This window comes from Sparus aurata, chromosome 23 (genome assembly GCF_900880675.1).
Source record: "Sparus aurata chromosome 23, fSpaAur1.1, whole genome shotgun sequence".
Lineage (NCBI taxonomy): Eukaryota > Metazoa > Chordata > Actinopteri > Spariformes > Sparidae > Sparus > Sparus aurata.
This window is the reverse complement of record NC_044209.1, coordinates 25,559,566-25,580,993: the sequence shown is the minus strand read 5'-3', so window position 1 is coordinate 25,580,993 and position 21,428 is coordinate 25,559,566. Positions and strand designations below refer to the sequence as shown.

The 21,428-nt window shown below is 44.3% G+C and overlaps 3 protein-coding genes across 4 annotated transcripts in view; all 3 read right to left on the bottom strand.

The window, feature by feature from the left end:
- Positions 1 to 52: 52 nt before the first annotated feature.
- Positions 53 to 5,797, bottom strand: LOC115575889 (C-factor-like). The gene is made up of 6 exons (XM_030408298.1): positions 5,625 to 5,797; positions 5,401 to 5,452; positions 5,085 to 5,272; positions 4,811 to 4,972; positions 4,534 to 4,644; positions 53 to 243 (listed from the first exon to the last, which is right to left on the bottom strand). Exons 1-6 carry the CDS (start codon positions 5,766 to 5,768, stop codon positions 130 to 132), a joined length of 771 nt encoding a protein of 256 aa, XP_030264158.1. The 5' UTR covers positions 5,769 to 5,797; the 3' UTR covers positions 53 to 129.
- A 428-nt stretch (positions 5,798 to 6,225) lies between these two features.
- LOC115575887 (C-factor) lies at positions 6,226 to 9,401 on the bottom strand. Its single transcript, XM_030408296.1, has 6 exons — positions 9,118 to 9,401; positions 8,894 to 8,945; positions 8,578 to 8,765; positions 8,343 to 8,504; positions 8,071 to 8,181; positions 6,226 to 6,416 (listed from the first exon to the last, which is right to left on the bottom strand). Exons 1-6 carry the CDS (start codon positions 9,259 to 9,261, stop codon positions 6,303 to 6,305), a joined length of 771 nt encoding a protein of 256 aa, XP_030264156.1. The 5' UTR covers positions 9,262 to 9,401; the 3' UTR covers positions 6,226 to 6,302.
- Positions 9,402 to 9,943: 542 nt separating this feature from the next.
- Positions 9,944 to 21,428, bottom strand: part of kcnt2b (potassium sodium-activated channel subfamily T member 2b) — a 47,598-nt gene continuing 36,113 nt past the window's right edge. The window contains exons 17-30 of one of the 2 annotated variants that reach the window (XM_030408251.1): positions 19,936 to 20,088; positions 19,595 to 19,848; positions 18,825 to 19,149; positions 18,638 to 18,743; positions 18,025 to 18,197; positions 17,463 to 17,534; positions 17,247 to 17,381; positions 15,844 to 15,955; positions 14,896 to 14,997; positions 14,714 to 14,797; positions 14,505 to 14,633; positions 13,222 to 13,567; positions 11,725 to 11,809; positions 9,944 to 11,627 (exon numbers count right to left, since the gene is read on the bottom strand). In XM_030408251.1, coding sequence (XP_030264111.1) covers positions 11,510 to 11,627; positions 11,725 to 11,809; positions 13,222 to 13,567; positions 14,505 to 14,633; positions 14,714 to 14,797; positions 14,896 to 14,997; positions 15,844 to 15,955; positions 17,247 to 17,381; positions 17,463 to 17,534; positions 18,025 to 18,197; positions 18,638 to 18,743; positions 18,825 to 19,149; positions 19,595 to 19,848; positions 19,936 to 20,088 — 2,194 coding nt within the window. In that variant the 3' untranslated portion in view covers positions 9,944 to 11,509. The remainder of the gene's footprint in view (positions 11,628 to 11,724; positions 11,810 to 13,221; positions 13,568 to 14,504; positions 14,634 to 14,713; positions 14,798 to 14,895; positions 14,998 to 15,843; positions 15,956 to 17,246; positions 17,382 to 17,462; positions 17,535 to 18,024; positions 18,198 to 18,637; positions 18,744 to 18,824; positions 19,150 to 19,594; positions 19,849 to 19,935; positions 20,089 to 21,428) is intronic. The other variant, XM_030408252.1, reaches the window with a different exon arrangement.

Here is a 21,428-nt window from a genome sequence, read left to right as displayed (position 1 = left end):
CAGATGATATCGGTGCATGTTTGTGTGTAAAAAGAGCACGATGGAAGCAAAGTAGTTGTAACAGGATTAGTTTATTTGACTTGGGTTCATCTAGTGATTGACTGCAGTGACACACGAAATTGTTGCTTGTTACCAGGGGAGGGTTTTGCCTTTATAATCCAGGAATGCTGCATTTTGCTTCTCAGTCAGGGACTCCATCACGCTAAGCATCCCCGTCACGCTCTCCGGGGCGTCAATCTCCCCCTGGTGGTCGGAAACACACAAAGTAAACAAGATGGCTCACACAGGAGGTCAATCCTCGTCACTCCTCACACACAAATTCTGTCTGTTTGTTATCGCAACAGCGTTTTGCAGCAACATCCACGCTTTGAGCAATATAACCGGTTTAAATCTGCTTTCGTCTCCCCTCGTATTTGACACAGAACTGTTTTTTAATGTCGTCTTCACTCTACAAGTGAAAACATTTTCATGAACTAGTCAATTATTAGATTTCGGGATATTTTGCTTCCATAACATGTCTTCTTTCACCCCAGTGGAATGAAAACGTCTAAAATATACAACTAGTTATCTATTTTAGTTCATATCTTTGTTGTGGAGATTTATTCAAATCTGCCCATATTTTTTTTTTTTAATATTTTTTTGGTCTTTTTATTGCTTTATTGACAGGACAGCTGAAGATATGACAGGAAACAGGGAGAGAGAGAGGGGGAGTGACACACAGCAAATGGACCTGGGCCAGGAGTCAAACCCGGGTCCACTGCAGAGCCTCAGCACATGGGATGTGCGCTCTACCAACTGAGCTAAACAGCACCCAAATCTGCACATATTTTACTAGAACAGTTGATTAAAAAAACAATTGTTGTCTTATTTTAGTTATCGACTGAAGAAGCTTGGTTGTGATGTCTATGAGGTACATTTTTTTACCCTATTAACATTTTCCCCCCTAAAAATGTAGGGAAATTTCCACTTTAGTATCACCTATCCGCACTAAACTTTTCCAGTTTTATTCCCATCTTTGTTCCGGAGCTTTTCATCAAGGGGTTTGTTCATACATTGTTCGTTGTGCCTGATTTCTGGAAAATTGTATTCCTAAAAAAAGTGATTTGTTTTCTTTTTTAAGCAGTGATAAAAAGAGATATCCAAAATTCCCTCAGTAAAAAACCTTTGAGTCTTGTATCTCAACAAAATGAAACATAAATTTGAACCTGATTTCATTGAATTGTTCAGATTTCTGCTAGATAATGCTATATTTATTGCTATTTTTTAACATAAAGCTTCAGAAAACCTGTAATAACAAGAATTCTGATCCACTGTTTAGATATCTGTTTCTGATAGGATTATAATATCAAGACAATATCTGACTATTGCAACACAAGATGTGTCTTCTAAATAATCAGAAGGGCTGACTGATGGGCTCACCTACACACACCTCAACAATCAGCTGTGGTAGTCGATGCATTTTCACAAGTTATCATCTTTTGCATGCACGCCCATCAACAATGAAAAATGCATCCATCCATCCATCCATTGTCAACTGCTTATCCAAAGTCGGGTCGCGGGGGCAGCAGCTTCAGCAGCGAGCCCCAGACTTCCCTTTCCCCGGCAACATCGGCTAACTCTGACTGGGGAATCCCCAGGCACCCCCAGGCCAGAGAAGAGATATAATCCCTCCATCTGATCCTGGGTCTACCCCTAAGTCTCCTCCCAGTTGGACGTGCCAGGAACACCTCCCTAGGAGGGCGCTCTGGTGGCATCCTCATCAGATGCCCAAACCACCTCAACTGGCTCCTTTCCACGCAGAGGAGCAGCGGCTCTACTCCGAGTCCCTCCCAGGTGGCTGAGCTTCTCACCCTATCTCTAAGGGAGACCCCAGCCACCCTGCGGAGAAAATCAATTTCGGCCGCTTGTACCTGTGATCTTGTTCTTTAGGTCATGACCCATTGCTCATGACCATAGGTGGGGGTAGGGACGGAGACTGACCAGTAGATCGAGAGCTTTTCCTTCTGGCTCAGCTCCCTTTTCATCACAACCATGCGGTGAAGCGCATGCAACACCGCACTCGCTGCTCCGACCCCCCATTCGATCTCACGCCCCATCATCCCCTCACTTGTGAACAAAACCCCAAGGTACTTGAACTCCTTCACTTAGGGCAAGGACCCATTCCCCATCTGGAGTAGGCAATCCACTGGTTTCCTACTGAGAACCATGGCCTCAGATTTAGAGGTGCTGATCCTCATCCCTGCTGCTTCACACTAAGCTGCGAACTGATCCAGTGAGCATTATAGATCTACAGCTGATGGTGCCATCAAGACCACATCATCTGCAAAAAGCAGTGATGCGATCTTCAGGTCACTGACCTGTAACCCCTCCACACCACGACTGCACTTCGAAATCCTGCCCATGTATATCACAAACAGGATTGGGGACAAGGCACAGCCCTGGCGGAGGCCAACACCCACTTGGAACAAGTCCTACTTACTTTCGAGTACACACACGCAGCTCTCGCTTTGAGAATATAGGGATTGGATGGCCCTGAGAAGGGACCCCCTCACCCCATACTCCCGCAGCACCTCCATACTCCTGAGATTGCACTCCCAGGCCCCTCCAGGATCCCTGCCAGAGTAAAGAGCCGGGCCGTTACTCCACAACCAGGAAGGAATCCGCATTGTTCCTCTTCAATCTGAGGTTCGACAATTGGCCGGACCCTCCTTTCAGCCCGAAAGTCCTTCTCCATGGCCTCGCCGAACTCCTCCCACACCCGCTGCTTTGCCTCTGCCACAGCTGCGGCTGCTGCCCTTCGGGCCCATCGATACCCCAAAACAGCCTCAGGAGTCCCCTGGAACAACATGTCGCTAAAGGACTCCTTCTTCAGTCGGACGGCTTCCCTGACCACCGGTGTCCACGACGGTTTCCGAGGGTTGCCACCTCTTGAAGCACCTAAGACCCTATGGCCACAGGACACAGCTGCAGCTTCAACAATAGAAGCTTTGAACATCGTCCATTTAGGTTCGATATCCCAAGCCTCCACATGGATGCTAGAGAAGCTCCTTCGAAGGTGGGAGTGGAAGGCTTCTCGGACAGGGGCCTCCCCCAGACATTCCCAGCTTACCCGCACTACTCGTTTGGGCTTACCAGGTCTGTCCAGGGATTTCCCCTGCCACCGAACCCAACTCACCACCAGGTGGTGATCAGTTGACAGCTCTGCCCCTCTCTTTACCTGAGTGTCCAAAACACACAGCCTCAGATCAGATGATACAATCACAAAGTCGATCATTGACCTAGGGTGCTCTGGTACCATGTACACTTATGAGCATCCTTGTGTTCGAACATGGTGTTCATTATAGACAGACCGTGACCAGCACAGAAGTCTAATAATAGAACACCACTCGGGTTCAGATCAGGGAGGCCGTTCCTCCCAATCACGCCCCTCCAGGTATCTCGGTCACTGCCGATGTGTGCGTTGAATTCACCCAGTAGCACCACGGAGTCCCCCACTGGAGTCCCATGCAGGGCCCTAGCCAGGACCCCCAAGAAGGCCGCATACTCTGAAAACAGTCAGAGTTTTCCCCCCAACCCTTAGGCATAGGGAGGTGACCCTCTCGTCCACCAGTGTAAACTCCAACACGGCGGCGCTAACACCTTTGGCAACACCGGAGAAGAGTAGTGTCCAGCCCCTACCCAGGAGTTTGGATCCAGAGCCAATGCTGTGCGTGGAGGCAAGCCCCACTGGATCCAACCAGTAACGCTCAACCTCCCGCACCAGCTCCGACTCCTTACCCCCAAGAGAGGTGACGTTCAACGTCCCCAGAGTCAGCCTCTGCTGCCCAGGTCTGGGTCGCAAAGGCCCGTCACCACCACTGCCACCCATGTGGCAGCGCACCCAACCCCAGCGGTTTCTCCTGCAGATGGTGGGTCCACGGGATGGGGGAGGTAGAAGTGCCACATCGCTTTTTCGGGCTTTGCCCGGCCAGGCCCCATGGCAGACCCGGCCACCAGGCGCTCGCTCACGGGGCCTCCATCCGGGCCTTGCTCTGGAAGTGGGCCCCGGCCTTCCTCCGGGCAGGGTCTCTCGCCTCACACCTCTATCTTTCATGGGGTATTTTTAAACCATACTTAGTATCAGAGAGGTTAGTTTTATTTGTTTTGTGACTCGGACACATAAAAGCAAACTTGAATGATTCTGATGTGTAATGATGACTTGCAAATAATGAGCAACATGTCACAATGTCATTGGTATCAGCGACCTGTTCAATTTGTAATCCTGCATTCTGTAACTTCTTTGGATTACTGGTATTTGGATTCATTCACAGCAGTGAGCAAAACTGAAGTCCTGCAATGTGAATGAAGCCTACTTTGTAAAAAAATCTGTAGAAACCACTGTGTGTGAAATGGGAGATCAAACAACGTGATGGAATTGTTGTGCCTCTTAATTAATAAAGCAATCGTATCATTCAGAGCTGAATGTCTCTATGATAGTTTTATTCTATCTATTTATGACTGGACCTGTGAGGTCAGTGAGAGTTGCTAACTAACCTCCTCTCCACCCATGTCAGTGCGCACCCAGCCAGGGTGCAGCAGAGAAAACAGGATCTTGTCCTTCTTCAGCTCCTCTGCAGCACAGACTGTCAGCATGTTCAGACCAACCTGAGAAGAGAAGAGAAGAGAAGAGAAGAGAAGGGGGTAAAGAAGGTGACAGGAAAATATAAAACAGCGACAGGTCAGTTGAGGTGATGGATGAAGAGTTTCACTCAACGAATGTGAGGTCACTCCTTTGAGCAGCAGGTTACAGTGTTGGCAGGTTGTTTCTCACCTTGCTGACGCGGTAGGAGATGGCAGGCAAGATAGAAAATGTGTCTTTGAGAAGTTGGATTGAACCCAAATTTGAGGAGATGTTGACGACGGCTGCTTTCCTGGTGGACATCCCGGGTATTTTACTGGCCTTCACTGCTGCACGAAGGTGAGGCAGGAACTCCTAATGATGACCAGAAGCAAGAGAGTCAACAAGAAGAAGCACAACACGTTCAAACTGCGGACGGCAGCTCCCAGAAATGCAGTATTTAAGTGTTTCACACTTTCCCTCTCACTTGAGTCATGTACATAGGACCCATGAGATTGATGTTCAAAGTGGTCTGCATGCCCTCTGCAGTGGTGTTCTGCAGGGTGCTTTTGTCCAAGTACCCTGCATTGTTAATCAGCAGGTTGAGACCACCCGTCCCCACCTGAGCGCCCACCTGCTGGGAGCACTGTTTAATGCTACCAAGGTCAGCGGCATCTGACACAGAGGGAGAGACAGTGAGAGAGTCAGTCAGTAGCAGACATTCAGATAAATATCACAACACAGGACTGTTGGGAGCAGGACAGAGAGTTTGTCAGTATATATCAGAAAGAAGGAGTGTATACCTAGACGTATGATGTGGACATTAGGATGCTTCTTTGCCAGCGCTTGCAGGGCCTGTATATACACAGAGAACACACGTTTTTAATTCAGAGGACGCACACGGCTGATCACTTCACATCTTCTCACCTCTCAAGCACTGCAACTCTGTGGTTTGCAAGATCACTTTCTAATTTTTGCTAGAGCTCAATCTGAGCTCAATGAAGGAACAAAGGTTGTATAGACTCACCTCAGCCTTGGGTCCATTCGGGTCTCTGCAACAGGCAAACAGCTTTTTCACCGGACATTTTCCCTCCAGCATTTGCTTAACCATCTCCAGGCCCAAGCCTCTGTTGGCTCCTGTGATCAGCACGGTGACTGGTTGCGCTGCCATTTCTTCTGCCTTTGTTTGCAAGGTTCTCAGTCTGAGCGCTTATATAAAGCCCCCGTTTAATGGTTGGACTTTAGCCTGAGCACACCCACATTCTCATGTCGCCGTTTGTGTATAGAGCTGCTTCCTCTCTACCTCAAAATTCAGTCAGGGTGCAGTTGGACTATGAAAACGGAGAGGTGACCTTCTCCAACCCTGTCGGCATGACGCCCATCCACACCTTCACCGACTTCTTCACTGAGAAGATGTTCCCCTTCTTCTGCCCTGGAGCCAACATTAATGGCAACAACCCCAAACCACTGAAGATCTGCCCCGCCAAGGTGGCTGTGTGGAACTGCGCCACATGGGGACTTTAAAGACTTGTGCACAGAACATAATTATTTAATCAATATGATTTTGAAATCAAAGCAGATGACGTCGGTGCATGTTTGTGTGTAAAAAGAGCACGATGGAAGCAAAGTAGTTGTAACAGGATTAGTTTATTTGACTTGGGTTCATCTAGTGATTGACTGCAGTGACACACAAAGCGGTTGCTTGTTACCAGGGGAGGGTTTTGCCTTTATAATCCAGGAATGCTGCATTTTGCTTCTCAGTCAGGGACTCCATCACGCTAAGCATCCCCGTCACGCTCTCCGGGGCGTCAATCTCCCCCTGGTGGTCGGAAACACACAAAGTTAACAAGATGGCTCACACAGCAGGTCAATCCTCGTCACTCCTCACACAAAGATTCTGGCTAATGTTTGTTCTCGCAACACCGTTTTGCAGCAACATCCACACTTTGAGCAATATAACTGGTTCAAATCTGCTTTCGTCTCCCCTCGTATTTGACACAGAACTGTTTTTTAATGTCGTCTTCACTCTACAAGTGAAAACATTTTCATGAACTGGTCAATTATTAGATTTCGGGATATTTTGCTTCCATAACTACAACTAGTTGTTTATTTTAGTTCATATCTTTGTTGTGGAGATTTATTCAAATCTGCCAATATTTTACTAGATAGCCTCATTTTGATGAGAACATTTGATTAAACAAACAATTGTTGTCTTATTTTAGTTATCGACTAAAGAAGCTTAGCTGTGATGTCTATTAGTTAAATTTTTTTTTCCCTATTTACATTTTCTCCCCTAAAAATTGGTGGAAATCTACAGTTTTTTCTTGTGCTCTGTTGTAGAAATCTCCACTTTAGTATCACCTTCCCGCACTAAACTTTTCAAGTTTTTTTCCCATCTATGTTCCGGAGGTTTTCACTGAGGAGTTTGTTCATATATTGTTCATTGTGCCTGATTTCTGGAAAATTGTATTCCTAAAAAAGTGATTTGTTTTCTTTTTTAAGCAGTGATAAAAAGAGATGTCCAAAATTCCCTTGAGTCTAATATCTCAACAAAATGAAACAAGAAATTTGAACCTGGCTTTATCGAATTGTTGCTCTGGAAATATGTGCAAAATAATGCAATTTTAATAATGCTATATTTTAACATAAAGCTTCAGAAAACCTGTAATAACAAGAATTCTGATCCACTGTTTAGATAGTTTCTGATATGATTATATATCAAGACAATATCTGACAATTGCAACACAAGAGGCGTCTTCTAATTAATCAGAAGGGCTGACTGATGGGCTCACCTACACACACCTCAACAATCAGCTGTGGTAGTCGATGCATTTTCACAAGTTATCATCTTTTGCATGCACACCCACCAACAATGAAACATGCATCCATTATTAAAGATACATTTATACGAACTTCACGTTACTTAACACTTTATTTTACAGTTAAAAATAGCAGAGCGTCAGTCAGACGCAGATAACCGCAGCTTGCTGTGCAAATAAGAAACCTCAGGTTTCCTGTAGTCCTGCTGCTAGCTGCCTTCATAAGTAGGTGAAAAGCTGCACTAGAGTTTATCTACAGTCAGCTTTAACCGCACATTTCTATGTTTTAGGTCATAGTCCAGACTGAATTGAATCACTACAGAGAATTATCGGAGAGGTTAGTGTTATTTGTTTTGTGACTCGGACACACAAAAGCAAACTTGAATGATTCTGTTATGTAATGATGACTTGCAAATAATGAGCAACATTTCATGATGTAATTTGTATCAGCGACCTGTTCAACTTGATAATCCTGCTTTCTGTAACTTCTTTGGAATACTGCGATTGAGTGAGATCAAACAACATGATGGAATTACTGCACCTCTTAATCAATAAATCAATTGTATCATTCAGAGCTGAACCTGTCCTCTACGATAGTTTCATTATATCCTTTTATGACTGGACCTGTGAGGTCAGTGAGAGTTGCTAACTAACCTCCTCTCCACCCATGTCGGTGCGCACCCAGCCAGGGTGCAGCAGAGAAAACAGGATCTCGTCCTTCTTCAGCTCCTCTGCAGCACAGACTGTCAGCATGTTCAGACCAGCCTGAGAAGAGAAGGGAAAAGAAGAGAAGGAGGTAAAGAGGGTGACAGGAAAGTATAGAACAGCGACAGGTCAGTTGAGGTGATGCATGACGATTTTCACTCAATGAATGTGAGGTCACTCCTTTGAGCAGCAGGTTACAGTGTTGGCAGGTTGTTTCTCACCTTGCTGATGCGGTAGGAGATGGCAGGGAAGAAGGAATATGAGTCTTTGACAAGTTGCATTGAACCCAGAAATGAGGTGATGCTGACGACGGCTGCTTTCCTGGTGGACATCCCGGGTATTTTACTGGCCTTCACTGCCGCACGAAGGTGAGGCAGGAACTCCTAATGAGGACCAGAAGCAAGAGAGTCAACAAGAAGAAGCACAACACGTTCAAACTGCTTGAGTCAAACTTACTTGAGTCATGTACATAGGACCCATGAGATTGGTGTTCAAAGTGGTCTGCATGCCCTCTGTAGTGGTGTTCTGCAGGGTGCTTTTGTCCAAGTACCCTGCATTGTTAATCAGCAGGTTGAGACCACCCGTCCCCACCTGAGCGCCTACCTGCTGGGAGCACTGTTTAATGCTACCAAGGTCAGCGGCGTCTGACACAGAGGGAGAGACAGTGAGAGAGTCAGTCAGTAGCAGACATTCAGATAAATATCACAACACAGGACTGTTGGGAGCAGGACAGAGAGTTTGTCAGTATATAACAGAAAGAAGGAGTGTATACCTAGACGTATGATGTGGACATTAGGATGCTTCTTTGCCAGCGCTTGCAGGGCCTGTAAATACACAGTGAAGACATGTTTGTAGTTCAGAGGATGCACACAGCTGATCACTTCACATTTTCTCACCTCTCAATCACTGCAACTCTGTGGTTTGCAAGAACACTTTCTGATTTTTGCTAGAGCTCAATCTGAGCTCAATGAAGGAACATAGGTTGTACAGACTCACCTCAGCCTTGGGTCCATTCGGGTCTCTGCAACAGGCAAACAGCTTTTTCACCAGACATTTGCCCTCCACCATTTGCTTAACCATCTCCAGGCCCAAGCCTCTGTTGGCTCCTGTGATCAGCACGGTGACTGGTTGCGCTGCCATTTCTTCTGCCTCTGTTTGCAAGGTTCTCTGTCTGAGCCCTTTTATAAAGCCCCCTGTTGAATGTTTGGTCTTCAGCCTGACCACACCCACGTGCTCATGTCTCCGTTTGTGTATAGAGCTGCTTCCTCTCTACCGCAATTGAGCAAGTCACTGTGACTTGTCAGGCGCGTGAAGCCTCCTGATAATGTGATAATGTTCAAACAGATTAACAGATTAAAAGGAGGAGTGTTGGGTTCAACTCTGTCCTAGTAACGAATATAATGGAGAGAGCTGACTGGAGCACTAAAATACACCCTCCACTGTGTCCACACAGACTCACCCATCAGGTTACACATTACAGAATTTGATAATTCATGTCATACGCTTGCACAGACTAACTGATGCAGCACATATGACAGTATTGTGTGTTCTTTGGTGAGCTCGGAAACATCGAAGTTGATGAATTAGGACCATTAGTGACTCATGCACTGTGTTGATGTTTCGAGGCATAAATAGCTTCGGGAATGTGAGCTTGGAAAAACCGACACAAAGACAAACCGCGCCCGACAATCGAGCGATTTGTTCAGAAATAAAAAAAAAAAACAACGTGACTTCAAATTCTGAATCTACTGAGTGAAATCATCTGGAGACGTTCGGATGTTTTGTAGCTGCAGAAAGTGACACCAAACCAGCAATAAAGCAATGATAAGCTATAATGACTGACTTTAATATGTACATATTTTCATCTGTTCTACTGGCACTAAAGCTACAGGAGTGGTGTTGCTGGCTGGGATGCAGGAGAAGCGTTCCCACCACACGGCTGCACCATTTCTGTGTGAGAAACGGCACATTCTGAATTTCTGACAAAAGGTTTTTACAGAGGCTCGCAAATCCTTGGTAAACAAACTGCATACATGTCAAACCTAACGAGTAATTTACATCAATAGCACAGATTAAAATCTCATGTTTCTTTAAACAACTGACAGTCTTTGAAATACAGGGGACTTGCCTGAAAAAAACAAAAAAAAACAAGAACAATCTCACTCTACTGGCACATTTTTCCCTTGTTTTCAGAGAAATGAGATTTCTTCTGCCTGAAAACCAATTTCGTACTATAGATTTAAATTCTTAACGGGCAAACTAATGACTTTAAAAGGAGGATATTCATCGCAGTGAGCAATAAATACGGCAAATGTTTACCTGTAAAGCTTATAAACAGAGAGCTGAATCAACACCTCTCCGACACGGTCTCAAAAATGTTACATTATGAGCTTAACAAAGGGCATATTTATTTGCAGGGCTGTTGCACTGGATGGTTTTATATTATGGTATACGTTCCTGTTATTTTGTCCATGCCCTGCATCTCTAACATGCATGTCAGCAAAAGCAAGCTAGTGGCAGGACGACGCACACTGACGGATAGCAGCAGAGAGCGGCAAGAAAGAAACAGGCAAACAATACTGTCGTGTCGTGAACAGTTTGTTAAAGGTGAAATCAAATAAATAATAAAATACGTGAGACAGCAGTGTGACTGAAGGCGCCGCGCTGACGAGGCCCGGCTGTTTACTGACGTCCATCGTTGAGACTGGTGCTCTTTGGATTCCTCCGCTGCTGGTGAGCGTAAAATCAATGTGTGCGTTCGACTGTATAAGCAACAGGTAAAAAGTGTCCAAATGGCTTTATGAGAAAAGAAAAAAATAATAATAATTGAAACCTCACATGGTGTGTGTGCACTGCGGTGTCACTGTCAAATACACTAAACAACATTAAGTGTGACAAAACACACCAACGACACAACGGAGGACACAAAAAAAAAAACATCCCTCGACTTTCATTTGGCAGCAGGTTTCCTTTGGCTGTCCAGATAAAGTTGGCAGTGTCTTGCTCTTGATCCATAAGCAAACACACACACACACACACACATACACACATACATTCATCCACACACTTGCACATACACGATGCAGCACATAACATGCACATACACGGATATAAATACATACAGTTTTTCATTAAATGCACTTCTGTGTCCACAGCTCTCCACTTTGAAAATAGGAAGGTGCATAAATAAAACGTTCCCGTAGTTATAGAAAAGGTCCATGCATGTCCGGCACCTCCGAGGTCACAGATACTGAAATGTGGGGGAAATACGAGGGCCGCGTGCCATCTGGCTGCATCCCTTTCCATTTCTGTCCCTCTCTTATGACTGCGTCGTTGTTTCTTCTCTCTCTGGCAGTGTTTTAACAGTTTATTTGTCCTTTTCTTACTCTCACAGATGGGTGCTGTCCTGCATATCGAACCTGTGACTCTCTGACAGCCCGGCGCCGCACTTCCTGTTGCTGCCCTGATTGGGTACCAGTGAGAGGGGGTCCGGTCTGATCAGGTATCTGCAGGTGGGGCGTGGACAAATAGGATTCTGTTATATTTGTAGTTTTCACGCTGTGTTGATTTTAACATGCTTTTATTTGTATTGTGTGCACTCACACGACATCGTGCAGCTCCAGTCTGGTGTCTGGAGAAGGGTTGATGAGGATATAAGACAGTCTGTTCCCCTGATCTGTCATCCCATCTGACACAGGAAAAAAAGAGGTAGGTGAGGCAGGAAATAAAACAGGCAGAGGATATACAGCAGGCTGTGCGACATCCGGGCACACAGAATAGAGGCTACGTTACTCTGAGTCATCAGACAGGAAGACACATTTAAATAAAAACAGACACAAGCAGTGAACATCGACAGTTACAGAGTGCAAACAACGTGGGTGGAACAAGTACTCAGATCCTTTACACAAAATACTACAGGTGAAAGGAAATTCAGAGAATTCACAGCTCTCAGACTTCAACAAAGAGAGTTTCTCTTCTCTTTTTAAAAAAGGGGTTCATGGATATATCTATTTTTAATAATCTGTAGATCCGAAAATACAGCCAACAGCCTTAAAAAATAATTTAAAAATTCTTGGAATAAAATGTTTTATGCATCAGTCTATGAATGATGGATGAACAAACCCCTTTGTAAGAAAACATCAGCATATAGATGGAAATAAAATTGGACAGTGATATCTTCATGGAACTTCCCGGGTTGATTTCCTACATTACTAAAATTATCTTGTATCACAAGGTTTCTGATATTTACAGAAGCCCTGAGGGGCAAAGGAGACAATTCTTCTGGTGCTCCTTTTTCTAAATTCAAACAAAAATGCTCATGTGTGAAACAGAGCGGAACATTTATTTTTTTTTACATGTCGAGCAGAGTGATTTTTTTTTTCATGGGTGAAAACCATTTTTTTCACTCAAAATGTGGATTTTTCATGTTTTCACCAGTGAATTTTTTTCCTCCTCCATGAAAAGAAAAATATTTTAAGATCTAAGAAAAAGAGCACCAGAAAAAAATCTTGTGCAAAAAAATATTTTTCACTTGGCTCGACAAATGAAACTTTCCTTTTTTTAAAATATGGGGTTTTTTTTCACCAATAAAAAAAAAATTTCACGTGGCTCGACACATGAATTTTTTTTTTCCATCAGCAATTTTTTTTTCCCTGTTTCACTATAAAAAAACTTTTTAAATTTTTTTCACTCGACTTGACACATGAAAAAAAAATTCACTGTTACACACATAAAAGAACATTTTATATCAAAATAGAGCTATTATTTACAGAAGCCCTGAGAGGGGAGGGAGCTCCTTTTTCTACATAAAAAAAAGAATTTTCATGTGTTGAGCTGCACAAAAATGATTTTCAGCCTTATAAAAAATGTTTTCTTCCCTCTTTTTCACACATGAAAAGAACATTTTAGAACTTCGAAAAAAGGACCAGCAGAAAAAAAAGAAATTCTCGAGAGAAACATTTTTTGACGGTGAATAAAAAGAATCACATTTCAAGCTGAGTGAAAAAAATGTTTTTCATCCATGAAAAAATTAAAAAAATCATTAATACATTTTGTTGCTGTAGAGACACTAAAGTTAAAACTAAGCTTTCATAAACTTACTGAATCCAGTTGGAGAAAGGCCCAAATGTTTCATCCTCGTTCGCACCAGAGCGTTGAGCTCTTGCCTCTCGGAGCGCCTGAACAGGGTCAGCCTCTGCTGGCTGATCCTCTCTGCCGCGCTGCCCGGACCCCCCTTGGACGCACTGGAGCCTCGACCCCCCTTCCTGCTGAGTCGCCGTGCCCACTGCATGCTCTTCCTTCTGAGCAGCGGGTGGTCCGAGGAGTGGGACGACGTGGAGACGGGCTCTGAGGAGGTGGAGTTACGATGAGCGCTGGTCCGGGACAGCAGCGGCTCTCTGGGTTCTCTGGTGTCCTCGTAGTCTTCCACTGTGATGGATACCTGGGACTGTGATGCAATATCCATAATGAACAATATATATTAAAAAATGTATTTATATCAAGTGTTCTTGAATTGGTTTAGAACTCACATGGGCACTTTTGGAAGAAGCTCATCAAGATTTAACTCATTTTAGCCCAAATGTCACATTATGTTCTTTGCTTTTAATTTCCTCCTGCAGAGAATCATCCCACTATCACACTGATCTTTACTAAATCAGCTTTTTACCAGTCTGCAATTTGTCAAATGAAACTGAATTAATACATTCTTATAATATTACAAATGAATAATGTACAAGATGAAGTCTGTTGCATAAAATGAATAGTCCAACCTATGAAATATCTTTTTTAACCAACAAAACCTAAATCGAAACTAATATATGACTGTTTTCATATCTGCCTGCAGCTTCATAGCGGTTCACAGGTGCTGACTGAATCTTGAAATCATGAAGTAATGTATATAACGCTGTGATATACATATTGTTACATGTGCACGCTTGATGCTTAGTTTGTATTGGATATGAAATGGGGATGGGAGATGGATGGGTGACATGTTTGTTTGCAAGTAGAAACGCCGTTGTTAGTGTAAGATAGACACATAAAAATGAAAATTAAGATGATGTCAGGCTGCAATTCATGGTTATTGTCATGATCAGTTAATTTGGTGAATAAGTCGTATAAGTAGTTTAAAGCCTTTTGTAGCTTCAGAGGAAGCTGCATGTAATCTGATAAATTGCTTCCAGTCGCTCATGTGGCTAAATTGCATTTTGGGTAATGTAGGCACCAGATTTTGGAAAGTTACTACTGGTCTGTATTGTAATGCTATAACACTGTTGGCCTTATTGTGGACAGAAAAAAAAACAAGTGATCAAAATCTCATACATACTGTGACCTAAAGGTGTAAAGAAGTTAGTTAAGTTTTGCTTTATGTGACAGTAGCAGCTGACCTCAGAGACCGGAAGCTTGTGTGCCTCCGTCCGGTAGATGCCGATGGGAATATCTCCATTGGAGGAGCAGAGTTTCTGGTAGAGTCTACCGTAGGTGCGGATCCACAGGTCGTCCTCTGTGATTTTCATCTGGGAGACCAACAACACAATAATCGGCCTCAAAAGCCACTCGGCAGTCGAAACTAACCGAATTATGTTCAGCTACTTACAGCGCAGAGGAAACCTGAGCCGGGCATGGAGTCTAAACCCAGCAGCAGCCTGGTGATGGAGATCATGTAGTCCTTCACAAACGACTGGCAGGAGAACACAGAAAACAGGTCGATAGAAATAGATCAGATTTGGCAATTGAATCTTTTGTTGTGTTCATGTCTGAAGGGAACGTTTGAGATACCTGGTAGAGGAGCGTGTCCAGCATGCTGACGCTGAACACCTTCCCTGCAGCGAAGGGCAGGCGGAACATAAAAACCAGATTGGACCCCTTCTCCCTTTCCTTCTGCAGATCAAACACACACACACACACACACACACACACACACACACACACCTGATTACACAGGTCTTTGTAGAGATGAGATGATGTGATGGATGTTTCTCAAATCCAGACAGATCGTTAGTATCATTCTCAGACGTGCAGCTATAAAAGATTAATTTTTTTCTTTTTAAAAATAGTATTTTGTATTCAGATGAGTACTCAGATGAGCGTACGCTGGGCTTCAGACAGTGTAACATTCAGGGGCTGAAGAACATAACACACAAACTGATATTCATGCTCACGGCCAGCTCACAATTCCCTTTGCATCTGACTTGCCAGTTTCTGTGACATGGGATTAAACCAGATAATCTCAAGGAAACACACACACAAAGATGTAATGCCCAAACAAAGACGCTGCAAATCCACCAAAGGGTCTTCCTGCTGTGAAGCAACACTGCCTGACATTTAAAAAAAAAAAAAAAGGCCGTTATTATTCCATAATAATGTAAATCCCTTTACTGATTTGTTGATAAATGTTATTGATGCCTAGAGGGCAAAATTCATTAGCCGCCACATAAAAAGAGCAGCAATTAAAAAAAGCCACATGATAATAATCAATTAGAAATGTTGCCGTGCTAGTGAGAAAAACAAAAAACAAAAAAGACTATTTTCAGCTCGCAGCATTTTATCCAAACAAAGCAACATTAGTGATTGAGGGAACTCATTTCCAAAACCAGAGAGAATACTAAATAAAAGATGCCAAACAGTTTGCTGTGTTCGCTCTCGTCGTTTTTTTCATCATGACCTCTGAAGTCTGAGTTAAGAGGGAAAGAAGAAAAGTGGGATGTGAAGGTATGAAGCTTTTACCTTTTCCAGTTTGGACAGGGCCAGAGAGTAATGGTCTTTGACTTTGAACTGCATGAAGCGCATGTTGGCTGGATGGGTGAGCTCTGTGATGATGCTCAGAGCTGGGAACAGTCTGTTGGGGGGAAGAAGCACACAGGCAGTGAGAGAATAATGGGTATAATTAAAATAAACACTCATTTTACACTTTTAGCAGTCGTGAACACAGTTTTTCACAGCATATGCAGAAAAGTAATACATTTCTAAAATGCTAATCTTAACCAATTCACCGAATATCAACATCTTTTGTGTTTTTCTTACAGTACATTAAAACAGGATTGTGCATTTTTATGTTTTTTTCCCCCTTGTGTGCATTTTTATTACTGGAACCGAGATTCTTATTGCTGATAAAACTTTTACTGCAGCAGCTCTGTCACTATTTTTCATACTGGAAAATTCCATAAAATGCAGACGGCTCATTTCTTTAACAAGAGCTCAGATCGTTGAGAGGAGAGCTGCCGTTAACGGGCGTGGCTGGTGACTGCATCCGACTCGTGGATGTTCAAGTTGTTGGAGTTTCGGACGTGGGCAGTGAGAAGCTACCAGCTACCAGCTTGAGCGTTCCCTCGTTAAATCCATATTAAAGGGATATTCCGGTGTAAGTTTAATCCATGGTCTAACACATCGTGAAACTGTGTTAGACTCCCTCTCGAGAGATCAAGTTTGCAGACTGCTCGCTAACGTAGTTTTAGCATCCTCAGAAACGACCGCACGACAACATTACACTGCAGTAAATGTAGCTCAATGATGATCATTACTGCAGGACTCTACTGCACTCGGTAATCAGCTCACAGGGCTTCCCCACAACAAGGAAGGCTTCTCGGGTGGTAAGTTTTGTTTATATTTTCCGACAAATACGGCAACTATATCAAATGTTTGATGCCTCGAAATATGTGCTGGAACCCTGTTTCTAATGTTGCTGAAGTTTGGTGCTGTTCTGAGCATTATTTGTGGCTTTTTGATGGCGGTTTTATGTTTGGACCCATTTACTGCAGTGTATTGTTGTCGTGCGGTCGTTTCTGAGGATGCTAAAACTACGTTAGCTAGCGGTCTGCAAACTTGATCTCTCGAGAGGGAGTCTAACACAGTTTCACGGTGTGTTAGACCATGGATTAAACTCACACCAGAATATCCCTATAAAGAGACACGTTTTAGATGGAGAGCTGGTCCAGTACCTCCTGAACACGGGTAAACTCGGCATCTAACAGAATGAAATGTCATTTGGGGCCGAAAACGTATCATTTGGCTAATTGTGTGATGTAGCTGTGCTGCTATGTTGAGTATCTGAAGCAAAGGTAAATGCTTTTTTTTTTTTTAAATGGTAAGATAGTGTGTGAGGTTGCATAGAAAGTCCGAGCAAAGCAGACCTGAAGAGGGTCTGGACGTTGACGATGGTCTTTGCGTCGGCCATGTAGTCTTCCTCTGCGATCATGGAGCTCTCCTTGTCGACCACCACCATGGTGTTCGCGAACGTCACTCCGCATCGCAGCAAACTGTCCAGGCTGAGAGGAAGATTGAGAGAGAAGCATGAGCGCGATACAGATAAAAAATGAATAATGAAATCAGTCTTTGGGCTGTCTTACTTGTCGATGGAGCCCACTGTGTAGAACACCATGGGGAACCAACAGATTGCCTCCAGGAAGTCTGCTTCAGGTCTGAACCAATCAAAACACAAATAGACTTGAGATTCCCACCAGTGGACATTTATACGTACCATGATGGAGCGCTAACGTCCCCACAGAGACAGAGGCCCCTCACTCAGCCCGAGAAACACAACACAGCCATACACACTGCCTCCAGAGAAAAGCTGAAAATAACAGCACTACACGGGAGTGACTCAGCATTTTATTGCCTTTTTATTGGATTCCACTCTCATTTGGCTGACTGTGTTTGTGTACCAGCCTCAGAACACGACACAGGATTGTGGGAGCGCGTTGTCCTGAAAGCATTCAGCGTTTCACAAATCATCTTTACAGCGACTTTAAATAGCTCGGTTTTCTACCCTCTGTCGGCTATTCAAGGAGAAACCGCATTTCCCGCAACCTTGATTTGTACTGAGCTTTTGTGCTCACAGCGACAATTCTGGGCAACACTAACAGATAACCTATTTCTGTTTGAGGCCACATAGATGTACCGTATCCTTACACGCTCTCCAGCAGCAGCACGATGGGGTTGAGCTCCTTCCTGGGTCGGTAATAGGCCCGCAGAGGCACAATGAAGTTGTACAGACCGTTCCCCGCGCTCTCCGCCGACACGATGATCAATTTGTTCTTGAAGCCGTAGGACCGGGCATCCTCGAAAAGGGTGTGGTGACAAGCCTAGGAGAGGAGCAGAGTGACCACGCAGCCTCGGGTGAAAGCAATCAAACAGTAAGGTAACCAATGTAACCAAAGAGGATATTCATGATTATCCCATTTCACACATTATTCTGATGATGGAAATTCACCCAACAATCAATTTATCCTGAGTCTATTCATCATGACTGAACAGATCTAATATCCTCTGATCCCTAATTGTAAAACACAATCAATCTCAATGTATTTAAAACTCCACAATGAGACTTTTGATTTAAAATGAATCATTATGTAGATATAATGACTACGTGGGTACAAATAATTACATCGCTTAGCTGTAATGCAGCCTGCAAAACCAGGAAAAGGCAACAATTATGCATCATCAGGATTCAACAATGTTCATGATAATGATATAATATCAATATATTGCCCAGAATGAGTAGCGGTTTATGTAAGTCACATACCTTGTCCATGCGCAGGCAGCAGAAAGGCATCTTTTCTTGAAGAAGGTGGCACAGCGTAGGTGAGCTGCCGATGTATGGGGAGTTCAGAGGGTATCCCTTCACCCACCTGTAGCACAAACCAACAGTTACCTCTGAACAACACCTCAACGCGCACAGCGGAAACACAAACAGCATCTCCATTGCTTACTCGCAGTGTCGCCCCCACCAGTGGGCGCTCTCATCCTTGTCACTGTCCTCCTTGCCCTCTTCCCCGACCTCATCCTCTGACTGGTCTCCCAGCAGGTCAAAGGTGGGGTTGTTCACACCGTCCACCAGCTCCAGGACGGGGGCGATGCTGTGCCGCCGCTCCTCAGCTGACTCTCCCATGGCAGGCAGAGCCAAAGTGTTAGCACCACCCATCTCCGTCCTAGAGCTGCTCCTGCTTCCCCTTCCACTGCCCAGCCCGGTGCTCCCGGCGTCCTGGCCTTCTGGACTGCTGTCGCTGGAGTCCTGCAGGTCGATGGCCACCGTGCCTGGAACACACACGGACAGCCACAGTGACTATTGAAGCAGAGATGGTGCTGAAAGTTCAAACCCTGTACGTGATGTGTTTGCACAGATCCCTGAGAGTGTGTGCTGTACTGAGGGCATTCTGAGCTGGACAGTTCCATTGTTGTCCACCAGGTGGTGCGTTTGTAAAACCCACAATATCTGACATTTCTGTTCATTTGGCAGTTGCTCTTATCAAGTGTGACTTATAATCAGATACATGATAATTCAGTGGGAAAGCTATGAATATTTTTAATCACCCAGATAGGTTTAAAATGTGAGAACTGAATAATTTCGACAGCTGAGACTGTGCTGCTGTCTGAGACGGTTTAACGACAGCTTTGCATGTTTGACCAACATAGAAAACTGCAAACAGAAGGTCAGTGTGTAAATGTTACACAGTCTTTGTGCCGTGCCCATTTGACCGACCCATGCTGGCGATGATACTGTGGACTGGCAGGCGAGTGAGTCCGTGGTAGATGGTTTGGTGCACTCCCCTGGCATTTCCTCCCGCGCCGCCCCACGATGGCTCCCTCTGACCCCTGACAAAAGCTGAGTTCTCCTCCTTGGAGATGTTGATGTAAAAGCACGTGTCCGAGGCCCCCATGATGTGGCAGGGACCAGGGTTCAGCAGGATGTTGGTGGTGTCCAGTCTGCGTACTCCGATCAGACACACTCCATACCTGCAGGCGAGGAGACGAGGTCAGCTCTGAACCGCGCAGGTTGGCTCGTGTGCTCACATGTCTCGGCTTTTTAACATTACGACTTACTTTTTATGAGCATGAAAGGAGGCAAAGGTGAAACTCTTGCCCTGGTATTCCCCGAAGAATTTACTTTCATCCAGGCGGATGTGATGCACCTCATTGGCAGAGCAGCGGCGGTAGGTGCGGTGCCATTGGTCCGCTGAACATGCGCCGCCCTCCCTGAAACAGAAAAAGAGGATTGATTGGCCACGTGGGGGAAGATTGACCTTTAAAACATGCAACACAAAGCATCACGCTCGAGGCCACATCAGGAGATTTTACATTCAAGGTTGCAGATGTAATGTCTTACGTCTGCCAGTGTAGCTGATCAATACTTCAATCAGCACAGGGTGTTTTTGAACAATAGGCACCAGATGTACACATCCACAGTTAAGTGGACAACGCTCTTCTCAGGGGAATATGGCGTTAGCCGCGAAGGCTAAAGAGGTGACACAGGAAGAAAGGGTGCGTGGGGGCAGCGTGAATGTGGGTGGCCTGCGACAAAGAAGCCATTATGTAAACAAGTGTTATAGCGACTTTGCAGTTTACAAGTGCACGGCAGGGAAGAAGGAGGAGGACAAATTCTAGTCATGTAGCATTGTCGCGGCCAATAAACCAAATTACATCAAGTCCAGATATAGAAGCATACTTATGAAACACATGAATGTTGAACTCAGACACAAGTTGCAGTGTTGTACACATAATTCACGTAGTTTCACATTTAATCAAAGAGCTCGTCTTTTCTTCTGTCCTCATAAACATAATTAAAACAATCTTTAATACCTTGGATTTGATTCTTGTCTAACTGGATTTGGCTTGTTATTTATTTGGGATGATGATGGTGATAGCACGTCTATCTTTTGTGTAAAAATATATAACCTGAAGAAATTTGGAGAGTGAGTAGTCGTGTTTTTGGAGGCCGTCGACTGTCAACTCTTTGACCGCAACAACAAAAACCAAAAAGTGATACTGAAGCAGCATCATTTTTGTCATGATGATCAAAAGGAGTAACTAAGCAACTGGGATCTTGTACATCAAACAACTGGTGCTGGTCACTCCGGCATTAAATTCAGCTCCTTGAAGAAAGAGAGTGGATTGTTGAGTGTCATCGCCGCGTTGTCAAACACTGGAGCTCTGGGCTGCCGTCCGACTCGAGCTGCCATCTCAAAGCATCTCTGTTTGACGACTTTGGGATGGGACTCGATAATAAATTACATTTTGATGCTTTCAATGACACACTTCTTTAGATCTGCGATGATTAGTTGATTCCTGGATCATTTAATTTCTGTTTAAAGCAAAAGAAAAAAGACATTCCTAAATGAAAAGGGATTTGCTGCAAATGAAGACTCTTTGGTGTTTGGACTGCTCGTTGGAAAAAAGACAAAATGCACAGATGTCGCTTTTCTGACAGTTTACTGACTAAACAATTAATCACTTCATTGTGCAAGTAATCAGCAGATTTAATGATAATGAGCTAAGATCAGCATATAACTAAAACTGCGACTGAACCACCACACAAG